General features: G+C 42.0%; 1 protein-coding gene across 5 annotated transcripts in view; it reads right to left on the reverse strand.

Moving 5' to 3' along the window:
• NRXN3 (neurexin 3) overlaps nt 1–13,027 on the reverse strand; it is a 1,559,665-nt gene that overhangs the window by 1,101,264 nt on the left and 445,374 nt on the right. For all 5 annotated transcript variants that reach the window (XM_029950481.1, XM_029950474.1, XM_029950480.1 and 2 more), the window contains 2 exons: nt 8,334–8,635; nt 2,313–2,474 (listed from right to left, as the gene is read on the reverse strand). In XM_029950481.1, coding sequence (XP_029806341.1) covers nt 2,313–2,474; nt 8,334–8,635 — 464 coding nt within the window. The remainder of the gene's footprint in view (nt 1–2,312; nt 2,475–8,333; nt 8,636–13,027) is intronic.

Raw genomic sequence — 13,027 nt, forward strand, 5'->3', positions numbered from 1 at the left:
GACACTTTTCACAGACTTTTGAAGCTGTCTGCTCTCTCTCTGGGCAGCGTGTGTGCATGTGTGCACATGCAAATTTTATTTGCTTAAAGTTTTGCATGGATGAAGCCATCAGAGATACCTTTATGTTTTTATGAGGCTTTCACAACGTTCAGGAGCATCATTCCTGATTGAAAATTTGCAGTTAAGAAATTGCTCCTTTGTCTCAAAATAAATAATTGAGAGATAGTTCAATATAATTCTGTGCAGGGGAAAATTAGTTCTAGAGGCCACCCCTTGATCCTGTCCAGGAGACACTCCACACTCAGGTCTGTGTCCCTACGAAAATGGATGAGCTCACCACTGCAATCAATGCCTCATTCATTCCTGAGCCACGTACATGGTACGTGGTAGCAGAATGTTCCTATCTATTTCTGACGAGAGTACAATTCCAGTGTGTGTGATTTAACAGTGTTTAAGAGCCTTTCAGGGTCCATTAGATGGTGAGTGGTTTATACCTTGATTCTATCCAGATGGGAGTAAATCCCAGGGAAGAAGTACTCTGTCTCCACTGCAATTCTATCAGGAATGACCACTGGCATCCATCCCTGTAGCCAGCAGAAGCCTAGATAACCCCCAGCAAAAGAAGGAAAACACTTTGTGGGTTCTCTTCTATAATCTGTCCTTCAGACCAAGAACAATAGAGAGCTGTAATTGGATTTTCCCCTCCTTTGTCATGTCTCTCCTTCCTACCCCCTTCCTCCCAATTCACACATGTTTACTGCACCAAGGCCTAGCTCAAATAGCAATTCTTTTCTGAAACTGACTTCCACCTGAAATTTATGTTTCCTCTACTCAATTAGAACATGTAGTGTGTAGTACTGAATACACAGTGTCCTGAGATGTGCCTGTTCACTTACAGATCTCCTCTGCCTCCCTAGATTATAAATTCTTCAAGCATGGAAACCACCGCTTGGAAAGAGCCACTTAAGTTTAGTTACAGTATAAAAAAGGTACCCACTGATTATCTGATAAATGTATCCACTCAGTAAATAGTTATTATGTCCCTACAATACGCCAGCGCAATGGACACAGCTCCCGTCTTGACGTGGCTCACAGCAGAGTGGCATGATTGAATGCGTCTGCAATGCCATCTCATATATAACTGATGTTCAGCAAATTTCAAATAACCATAATAAGAATAAAACATGTGCCCTGAGAGGAGTCTTCTAACATGTCACAAGGGATCTTTATCCACAAGAAAGAACACTGTTAGCTTCTCCAGGAATCTCCCCAGGGAAGCGGTATAGATATCTCAGGCAATCAGGCTTGGCTTAGACTACACAAAAATGTGCAGTGTACAGCTCTGATGACACAGAGTTCTGAAAGGACGCCACCAAATCAATCTGATTCTTTTTGCCTCAACAATTGACCTTAGAGATTGAACTTCCACTTGACTGAAGCTCCTCTGCTCTCAGACAGAGGTCTCAACACATCAGCTACAATAGTAATAAATGAGTAATGGCAAAGCCCCACTGCTTTCTCACAGCTGCTAGCTTTCAGGGGGGAAAAGAAAAGAAAAAAGCAAGGGAAAACCAGTCTGCTGGGCCTTAATGTTACATTCTGAAAAATTTCCTTCATCTCAAGTAATGAGACTCCTGGGAACACCACGCTTGGCAAAGGTAAAGTAATACATACGTTTATGTTTTAGACAAGACATACAACCACAAATTGACCCTACTTGCCAAGTCAAATATAGGAAATCAAACTTTATATGCCTGTAATTCTTATGATAGCAAAGCCCCTTCATCTGTGTTTTTTCATTTAATTTACAGAGCACATGGGGTGCCTGGGGGACTCAGTCAAGTTGAGCGTCCAATTCTTGAATTCTATTTAGATCAAGATCCCAGGGTTGTGGGACTGAGCCCCACATTGGGCTCCATGTGGAGTGTAGAGTCTGCTTAAGATTTTCTATCCCTCTCTCTCTCTCCCTCTGCCCTCTACCCAGCTCATGCATGCACATACACACACTCTCTCTCTAAAATAATGACAATGATAATAATTATTATTATTATTTATAAAACAGCTACCAGTGGGATACAATTTCCCAGTCCTCAGATGAGACAAAAAGAACCACAAAGCATGTCAGTGACAAACCCAAGGTCACGCAATCAATCCCCTTAAGCAGGAACCAAAACCTAGGACCTCTACTTTCAGGTCCAAAGTCTTTTTGCTAAAACCTATGGCCCCAAACAATGGACTAAAGTACAGAGCCCCTCACTGAACTGAAAATTGCATTTGTTCTTGGGACATTAAAGAGATTGTGTGACCTTTACCTCTTTGAGGCAGCCCATAAAGTTGTTGCTGACGGGTGAGCCGGGCAAGTCAGCGGTACTTGGGCTTCCTCCCACGTAGAAGAAGTCATCTGAGCCCAGCATGGTGTAGTCCTCTTGAGTGTAGCCCGTCGTGGTAAGGATGCCATCCACAGAGATGGTCACCTGGTGGAGGGACACAGGGACAAAAAAATCCCAACAATGACTTTACAGTCCAATCAAAATCCAGTGGCTTCCCCTACTGGTGGCGACACTTTAAGATTTTGGTGAGGTATATTTTTTTCTAATTTGGTTTGATTTGGGTATATGCAGCCAAGTTCCATTTTCTGGTCTGCCCTGCCTGTAACCCAAGCCTCCAGCATTCCTCTGCAGACTCCTGGGACACTTTGGTGGAATGGCCAAGATGGGCAACTTGCTCTACCCGCTGTGCTCTTTATTCAGTCAGGCTAGAAAATGGAACTATCCTCAGACGACATCACTTGTCTCAGTGCACTGGTAAATTTTTCATTTATTTTTTGAATGACTGTTATTTACAGGGGGAGTGAAAAACAGCAAAGGAGACATTTGACAATGGGGTTTGTGAGGGTTGGTCTTTGGTTGTGGATGGGTTTTTATTTTCTTTTTTCTTTTCTTTTTCTTTTCTTTTTTATTTGTTTCTTTGGGGGCTAACACCACTCTGACAAACATGCATTCGGGGAGGGAAGGAGAAGGGTTGCGATTGTGATGTGTCATGGATGATACATGCCATGGATGACCCCAGGACACCAGCCCCTGCCCTCCCTTTGCTGCCATCACCACCACCAAGAGAAGAAATGACCCAAACCAAAAAGGCAACTCTAACAAAAAGAAAGGAACATGAGGCATATTAACCAAAATAAAAATAAGAATAATAATGCCCACAGGGAAGAAATAGCACCCACACACCCAACATCCATGAAAGGAGCAGAGGGCAGAGAGAAAAGATGGGGCCTCAAAGCGTGCACACACCATACGCTGACACACCCATGCGAAAACTATCAGGAGCCAAGAGAAGAGGCAGAAGAAAAAAAGGAGGAAGTGGACAGGGGTGAGGAGAACCAAAGGGAAGAGTCAAAATCCACTTCACACGTACATGCACTGAAGGAACTGGAACACAAGATGGAAGTAAACACAAAACAAAACAAAACACTCGAAACTAAAGGGTCATCGTTCCCCTGCCTGCCACCTCCCTCACTAAAAAAAAGAAAAGAAAAAGTCCAAACCCAACCCCAAAATATGTGAAGGATGAAAGGAGAATGAAGAAGAGTGGAGACAAAAATAAAGAGAGAGAAGAGAGTGGAATTGGACTGATGATCAGCAGGTTGTTAGTAATGAGGAGGAAAATGGGGGAGCAAATTCTGATGCTGATGGGGAAATCCACGAGACAGGAACATGCCATGCAGAGTCTGTATGGAGAACACACTGGCAGAGCTCCCCATGGCCACGGTGGGGAGTAAGGTGAAAGCAGGGGAAAGAAGAATAGAGAAGGAGAGTATGGTCCTCCTTGGATCACCTGCGGCAGCAGTGGCCACACCAAAGGAAAGGAAAAAAGGGGTTAAGGAGGAGGGAGGAGGGAGAAGAAAGGAGTGAGAGTGAGAGGGATAGGAAGACAGAGAAGAAAGTCCTCAATAGAAATCCTGTTGTCCCTAGTCTGTAACTTGGAAGTTGCAAAATAAGAAAACAAAACAAAATAAATTTAGCTAAACGGAGAATCTTTCCTTAAAAAAAATATATTTTTAGGGAAAAAAATGACAAAGTAGAAAAAAGGAAACCGTCCCAACCAAACTCATCCAAATACCATTTCCAGGGCTGGCACATCCCCTTCCTTTTTTTTTTTTTTTTAACAGCAACAAAAAAACCCCAAAAAAACAAAAACAAAAACAAAAAAGGCTTTCATTTAATTAAACAAAAAAAATTTTTTAAAGAAGAAGAAACAAGTCTAAGGAGGATAAAAGGGGGGTTTGGGAGGAAAAGGGGGGCAACACACGGCAAACCCAAAAAAAGAGACAATAAGAATGATATCTACCAGACAATGTAGTTTGTTTACCATAGCGTGTCCGATGCCTGAGTGCTTTGCGGAAAAGGGGGAAGAAAGGAAATTAAAAATTGTGAACAGAACGATTGTTAATTAAAAAAACTAAAAACAAAGATGAGTCGTTAGGGTGTTAGTACATTAGTCGGTTAGTAAAATGACACATTGCATGAATGATCTTGTGTTAGTTTTTCAAAAAAAAGGCGCCCGACACAGAGAAAGAGAGCGGGGAAGACAATGAGACCAGGACTCTATGGAAAACCTTGGCAGCCAGGGCACAGCCGGGAAAGGAGCTGCAGTCCACCTTGTCACTTAACCCCCTTCTTCCAAATACCACTCAGACCACACCTCACCCCAGTTAGAATTAGCGTCATACTTACTTTCCAAGGGCTCTTCTGAATGAACACCCTCCTTTCCCTTCCCACCCTCTAGCACATGCACAGCCCACCTATCCTGAAAGAAAATACCCCGAAAGTTTACCATTTCACATGTAGGTCAATAGAGAGAGCTCAAATACCAATGTGCTGGGACTTTTTTTTTTTTTTATATCTGACTCTGACTAAATGCATGGATGATTATGACTTTCAATAGAACAACAATCAAAAAAAGAAAAAAACCCAAAAAACTGAAAACATTTACAGGTCACATCGAGCCTAGGAAGACTACAACTTTGCAGCTTACTCTGGGCTTCCGTAGGTAATTAAAGACCCATGACTCTCTTGATTTTGTGTGGATGTGTGCGGCAGGAGGGGGACGCCCTCTCCTTTCCTTTCCCCTTGGTTTACAAGAACTGTACTGTTGGAGTGCACCAAAATAGTTGGAGTCTTCTTTAGTACCCCATGCAGTCATTATTTTGCTTTCTTTGCCAGAATGCTTCCCGTTGGAATGGTTCTACCCCCATTCTCCTTTAGAAAATGCTTTTCAAGCTTTGAAGCAATTTTTCCTACAGATAGCAGAGAGGACTGGCAGGTTAAACATGATTAAAGAAGCTCTAGATTAGTCTCCACTTGCTATTTTCAAATGCTCAGTCACCAGCACACACTGAGCTGGGTGGGATGCTGGAAGGCTGGAAGACTGAGAACCCCAGTTTTGTGTTCGTGGTTAGACTAACGTGGCATCACAGGTAAAGCAATTCACATGAGGGATGTGGTCAAGGTCACGGATTTTAAAACAAAACTGGAAAAAAAAAAAAAACCCCAGAGAAATGCATCACTATCTTGGCCCCTAATCCCAGTTACAGTTTGGAGCAGGCAGTCCACATTCCTTCCTTTAAGCAGAACCCCCAGTGAAGTATCTGGCTTTGGTCCTAACTCAGCTCACAGGTAGAATCATGAGTATATGACCAAGAAGGAAGAAATGGGCAAAGTTCTCCATTTAGTAATGAATACTCCAGGAAAGTCCAAGTAAGCATTCCTCAGATGAATTTTTGCCACAGAAGCCATTCGACCTTACCAAAAAAGTAGATGAGACAGTCATAAGCTTGTTATCAAATACTTATGAAGCAATTTACAGTTTAATTGAAATAGGGGCTTCCAACCCCTTCAAATGTGTCCTACAGAACTAAAAAAGATGTTATAAATGTATTCTTAATGGGCAAAATAATCATCCTAGATGATTCAGCACGGAAAGGATTACATTTGCAAAATCAACTCTGGTTTTCTGAGATTTCCCTCTCCTTCAATAAATTGCATTTAGATGCAAAATTCAGTCAGGATTTCAATGAAGTCCAATTTTAGGTGCACTCTCTCTGTGAGATTCATATTCCCTCTGCCAAGAAATGCCTCAACAGTCTAGGGCCTCTGTGGCCTTGTCCAGAACTGAGAGCTCTGCTTAGCTACATTGCTGGGGACAGATAGACACAGTCACCTTCACGACAGAATACTCGGCTTGTAAATCGTGCACATGTCACAGTGAGTCTAGCACCCAGACCATGGAGGAGCTCATAATCCTTCTGGAACATAAGGTGTTTAGCATATTTAGCCACCACACATGGCTGGGGAGGATTGTAATCACCACTCACAAACGGAAACTGTGGTGTGGAAAGGTGAAATGGCTTGTCCAAGGGCACTGAGGGAGTTGGGTCTTAGAACACGGAAGAGAAACCTTCCAGGGCTGCTTTCCTCTGCTCACCGACTGAAACAGCACAATCGATGTTTGAATAACACGTTAGTTTATCCCCCGCTCAGTTTATAGGATGGAACTAGGGCCCAATTCTATTTTAGAGGAGTGTTTTCAGTAGAAATAAAAGTGAGCCTTTCTCCAGCTAATTGGAATCATTCTGGAATGGCAAGGAAGTGCATGGAGTAGGAGAGAATCAGAGAGACAGGCTGTTAGTAAGAACCACAGCCTGACCCTGCTCCCCAGTACATGAAAATTCTCCCCTCCACTGACTAAAGCCTGAAGGGTGTTAGTGTGTACCTGCCAGTGAAAACTGGCAAAAAAGTTATATTTTATTTTTTGGTCTAGTTTCTGCAATTCAAATACATCACACCCTTATATGTTAGCAAATGGAAATTCGATTGGGCCCTCTTCACAGCTGAGCTGTGTAAGTATGTACAACAGATTATTAAAGAAAACATCAGCAATTGGACTGCTAGGTCCTAGGAGAAAAACAGAACAGGGACTCAAAAATGTCCCATCTATAGGCAATAAGTGACTTGAGGGCTCTCTAAGTCTTGGGTTATCGGGTAATGTCACCGCAGATAGAATAGAGGTGCCCTCCTCAACATACCTAAGTGTTAAGATGGCTGTTTTGAATGCTGTGTGTTCCCAGCCTGTGTGAGCCTTCTCCATTCACACAGCAATATTAAGGAGTTAACACTTTTATCAAACGGAAAACATATGCAAACACCTGTCAGTTCTTACGCTTTCATATTTACATTAGAAGGCATTGAATCAATCATATTGCAGAAGAAAATTTGATAAGCACTTTCTGGAAATTTGCATAATGTTTTCTGATTAATAAAGGCTGAATGCTATCTAACTGTGTTTAATGACTAATTCACAAGGAGAGACACCAAGTGAAGATAGCAACTGGGAAAAGACAGTGTTAGCACAGACCTGGACTTGTAGAGAAAACACTTTTTCTCTTCACTGATGTGGGCTGGTTGAGGTGTTAATATTATTACTGGTGTGTCTATTCTTATTATGAAGTTGAAAACCACTTCACGAGGCTAAGGCTTTCTAAGAGTGTTGTCACCTGACGGAGTCGCCTGCTCAGAGTCGGCAAGCGATGGGAGTTCTCAAGCAGGAACAGAACCAGGAAAGGCTGCTCCAAAGTTGACATTTTTATTTGGGTCCTTCCACTTTCCAGGCCTCCCAGTCAACTGAAGAGTCTCGGAGGTAGAGACAGGGGCAATAAAGTAGGAGCAGCACACCAAGGAACAGAAAAACAGAGGAATTCAGCAAGATTCCAGCTAGTTCATTAGAAGGCTAGCAGTTAACATAACAAAGGGGGTGGGGGAAGGGAGAATAAAAGTGGAGGAGGGGTGGTAAATTAAAAGGAGAAAAAGGAAGACTCTTTCTGGAAGGAATTAAAATCATGGCATCATGACAATGGCTAACTTAATTAAAAAGAAAAACATATATTCAAAAAATGAGGAAAATCTAGCAAGCTGCAGAAACAAAACACGTCCCTAATTGAATTTAACAATAATACAACAAGATTCCAATGTAATTAAGAAAATGATAAAAACGAAAGCAGAATAAAAGGAATGAAAGTACTTTTAACTTTTATTATCTCTACAACTGAATTTTCTTCTGAAAAAAAAGCACAAGTAGAGAACTGAAGTATGAGGAGAAACATATTTTCATCATTTTCCTCGTGGAATTGCAGAGACAGGGAGAACGTTCGACTTCGACAAATCCAAACTTGTTTCTACACCCTTCTCCAGCTCATCCAGCACCTGCTTCACAAACCTCCTCCCCAGCTACCTAAGAGGAGCCTCCGGGCGCCCTCTCCCCTCAGCCATTACCTGCCGGAGGTTGCGTGTCACTTTGACATCGTGCCAGGCGTTGTCGTTGAATTTTCCATTCACTGGCTCCACAATGGCCTCGAAGGCCCCGGACCCCAGGTTAATGACCAAGGAGACCGCGCCATCCTTCAGAGCCAGGTTGACATAATCAGCCGACTTGCCCGTGTGCAGGATGAGCCCATTCCGCTGCCAGGTCTTAAAGGACAGGGTGATTTCGTCACTGCTGCTCTGGATCGGGTTCTGAGACAGGTCATAGCACAGGTACTCTGAGCCTCGGAACGTGGCCACGTTCTCCTCTCGAGCTGCACGGAAAGGAAAGAGGACAACCGTCAACACTTGACAGGCATGAGTCAGATGCACACAAATACCAAAGAGAACACATCCCCCGGGGCACTGCCCCTTCCCTGGAGCCCAGAGCAGCAGAAGCTCCCTCTGACTCTTCACCAAACCTGTGTCTAAGTATGAGGGAAACCACTAGAGACAGTAACAGCAAAGAAGCTACCTCTCCTCACAAGGGCAGACCAGCACAACAGTACAGGAGGGCCGGCTGCCTTTCCTTCTTCACATTTTCTCAGAGGGAAATTTTATGCTACATTGTAAAGTGAGGCTTACATTGCTTTTGCTTCAACGATGGCTTTTCAATGTTTATGCCAGAGCTGGTTTAGAATGGATAATTAACTCTTCTGACAAAGGGTTCTTTAGCTCTAGGTACCTTTTATTGACCAATAACTAAAAATCAATTACCCTGAAAGATCTGTCTCTAATTTCCATCTATCAATAACCCAGCTAACTTTGGTTTCCCCGGTAGAGTCCTGAGCCCAGAGGAATGTGACAGGGTTATTAAATAGGAGGTTGGACCAGAAAAAAGGTGATCAAGCAGATGAAGAAAATGGGATAGAATGAAATTTAGTGATATGCATTGACAAGATAGCAATAGCTCCCTTAGACTCAAAGAGATCTCTGCTCCAGGGGTCTCTGACTTCGATGGCCCTAGATGGACCATCCTAAAGAACGTCAGTCATTCCCCCTTAGGACAAGGAGTCTGCAGAGCCAAGACAGTGGGATCCTCTAGTTTCCTACCCAGGCCTGTTTCCAGGGCTTGTGCAGTCCTCTTCCCTGGGCTCATTTTCCAGCAGCAAATCATGCCATCAATGTGCATACCTTACGGTCTGAGGACTAGCAATGGGGGACCCTTCACAGAGGTCTGGTCAGAGCTTGGCCACATGGGCCTCCATGTACAGTTACACCAGAGCCCTTGTGGATACAGTGTAGGCCCAGAGATGGAAAGGGGGAGGGGGGCAGGCCACAGGCTGACACCCAAAGGAGCTAGTTCTCCCCGGGCCAGTATTTCCCAGTGGAGAACTCTAAGGAATCCAAAAACTCTTAAGTGTGCACCTGGCTTACCATGTAGTTTTAAAGACATTTGTCAAGGTAAGAGGATAAAACATGCTGTATTTTCATTTGTTATAGTAACTTATTATTTCAATACACCCTCCGGCCTTCCATGTGTCCTCCTTCCAGGCCTACTTCATATCAGGGTTAGCCAAAAGCTATCAAAAGCACATCATTAACGAAAGTAAATGGGCAATAATGAAAGGTTTGATATCCAGTTTCCCATTCAAGAATGGGGGCTACCAAATAAAGTCAAACACATTCTATTTTCTCTTCTAGAACTACACTTCAGCCTTAGTAACCAAAGCCAATTCTACCTCAGCTCCTTATCAACTATCACAGCCCTTGGTAAGTCATTTAAGTAAAATAAATATATTCTCATCATGAGATACGAGTTGTAAAGGACTCACTCTTATATGGGAGAGATGAACATCCACTACATACATTAAACTGATCATAGCATCAAGACATCATTAAAACATGAACTTCAATTTCATACTCCAGAGAGTTAAAGATCAGGTTTGTCCTCTGTGTTCCAGAGGATCTCAATAGTATGTGTCTACTTGTATATTTTTGTTTGCACACATGCACACACACACACACCACCACCACCACCACCACATTAGTATAAGCAAGAAGACCTATTCACCTATAAATGACCATGATGTCTCCTACACATATATAAGTAGCAAGTACTACTTGGCATTAGCCATGTCTAATGCATTTTACCAAAAATAGCCAAAAACATAAAAATCACAGAGCAGCAATTTGATACCGTCTGTAGGTTTGAAACAGATCTGTCCAACTCTCTAGTGTCTATTGTCATGATCTCTCCTGTAATTTCTGAAGAAACGGCTTTGCTACAATGCAACTGGATGAGCCTTTGTTCAGTACACCAGGAGGTAAGCCTGATTTAGAGGAAAAGACAGCAAATCTGATGCAGTTATCACCACTAAACTCTTCTCCTATGGATCCAAATGTGCAGGGAGCCAACTACTATGCCTATTCTTGGCACCACATGTGGTATATTAGTGGGTGCCTTCTGTAAACATGTAAGTTTTACCTTATATGCCCATTGAACTTAGATATATGAACAAGGAAATGAGTGCCTCTAAAGAGAGGCTTAAATTAATCACTGAGTACCCCTCAAAGGGGAAAAACTTGACAGAGAACCCTCGGGCGCCAGGATATCATTTGATGTGCTATGTGGTGCATAAAATTTGTCATGTAATCAAACTAAGGAGTATATAAAAATAATAATCCGGGGGCTTATAAGAGATTTTAGAGCCTGGCTAACTTAATGCCCTTATTTTATCAAGGAAGAAACTAAAAACAAAGAATAAGTGAGTTACTCAAGACCACAGTCAATCTGCGTTACTCTGGACTTCTAGTGCCTATCTGGACTCCTCTAAATATGCGTTTCCCCATCACTCTGGAAATACTTCATGTCCCTACTCTACTACTCAAATGGCATGAATGATTCCACAGAACCATGCATTAACTTATAAACCATCCCAAACTTTGGATACATTGAGCCAGAAACCTATTCCCCTCAACCCTATGCAAATCACATTGCTCACCAAAAGTAATGTTTCCCTTTCCCCCTTGGAATTTGGGTTTGTTTAAAGTAAAAGAACTTGTTTTATGAGGAAGGCCATACAAGAAAAATTACATCATTGTAGAGAAGAGAATATCACAATAAATAAACAAGAAATAAAACCAACGTGAGAAATCATCTATGTAAATCACATGCATATTTATGCTAATCTGTATGCAAAGTAGCCCAGGGAAGATTTTTATGTAGCCAAGTAGGTTCCTTTGCAAGTATGTAAGGAAAATGCTGTAACAATTCACAACCTTCCCAACCTCTTCATTCAATGATAACTTCTCCCAGTTTGCCTCTTCCCAGGGCTGGCAGCAGCCACCAAGGGCATCACCCCAGATGCTGTTATCTCTTCCACATATCAACACACAACAACAAACAACGAAAAGCTACTCTCTGAGTCATATTCTAGATGAGCAAAACTGAAACATTTTTGAGGTGTGGGATGCTTTCCTCCTGTGTGGGAAGGAGAGGCATTGGCAGTGCATGACCCTGTCTTTAAAGGAGCAAAGGATGGCCATAGAAGGAGAAAGAGTGAGGACACTGAAAACAAAATGCTCCTTTGCATACTCTCACAACCGACTTTCTCTTAAGATCCCAATCTGTCTTAATTTCCCTCTTAGCCACAGCTTAAGCACTGTCTTATCACCTTGAAAACCATACTAAATTGACAATGAACATAACTAAAAGGCACAAAACTAAATAGTGACAAACACATTCCTAAGCCTATCCAATTCTCCAAACTCTCCATTAGAAAAGGGTAATATTGGCCCAAATCTGTTTTCTATACTTAATGTTTACACTGAGAAGGAGGTTAGAAAGACAATGCAGTCACCTTGTTATGTATTCAAGCTAAATAGGTAGAGAAAATAAATGCAGGGGATTATGTAACAGAGAACACAACAGCTTAGCATAAAGCTGCGGCTTGGCAAGAGGGCATGCACTGACATGGCTAATGGACTGTTTAGATCCACCTAAATTATATCGCCCCAAAGTTTACAATCAATTGCATAAATGTTAAAATAAAAATGTTATTCTCACTGCATGGGAAGCAGACTTAACTCTGTATAACGACAAATCATTTATCCATTATTTGTAAATGTCCAAGTGATTAAATACTAGATGCAATCTAGATATGTAACACCCGAGATTTTAAATCAGTTTATCAAAGATATGTAAAGTACTGATCTTTCAAAAGGCTTGTTAATCCAAGTACTATATATAAATAGCATTATTCAATTCTATTTTCCACTCTTCCCACCAAAAAAAACATCCAACCAGTGATTTATATAATAATATCTCTATTTCTCTGAGAAACTGCAAAACAGATTAAAATATTCAGTGTAATATGTTTTTACCATGCAATCTAAGAAGTGTGGAGAAATGCATATCACTGTTTAACTAGGACCGTGCTTTCTGATAGCTTGCTGTCTCAGGCTTTGAGAGCAAGAAATCCAGGCTTTATTCTGAAGGTTATGAGGAGCCATTGCACAACTATACTGAAAGGATGGAGGGTCCAGTATGTATTTTTAAAAGATCACATAATCTTTTACAAAAATATTTTGCAACTCAGCTTACGTTGGTTGAATGTGAACTGAAAAGTAGAGGGAACTGGAGGCAGAAAGCCCAGTTAAATGATAAGAACACATCTGAACTGCTTTTCTGAGGGTGCCCAGGACTGGTTCAACTTGGGTCGATA

Source organism: Suricata suricatta, chromosome 9 (assembly GCF_006229205.1).
Source record: "Suricata suricatta isolate VVHF042 chromosome 9, meerkat_22Aug2017_6uvM2_HiC, whole genome shotgun sequence".
Taxonomy (NCBI): Eukaryota; Metazoa; Chordata; class Mammalia; order Carnivora; family Herpestidae; genus Suricata; species Suricata suricatta.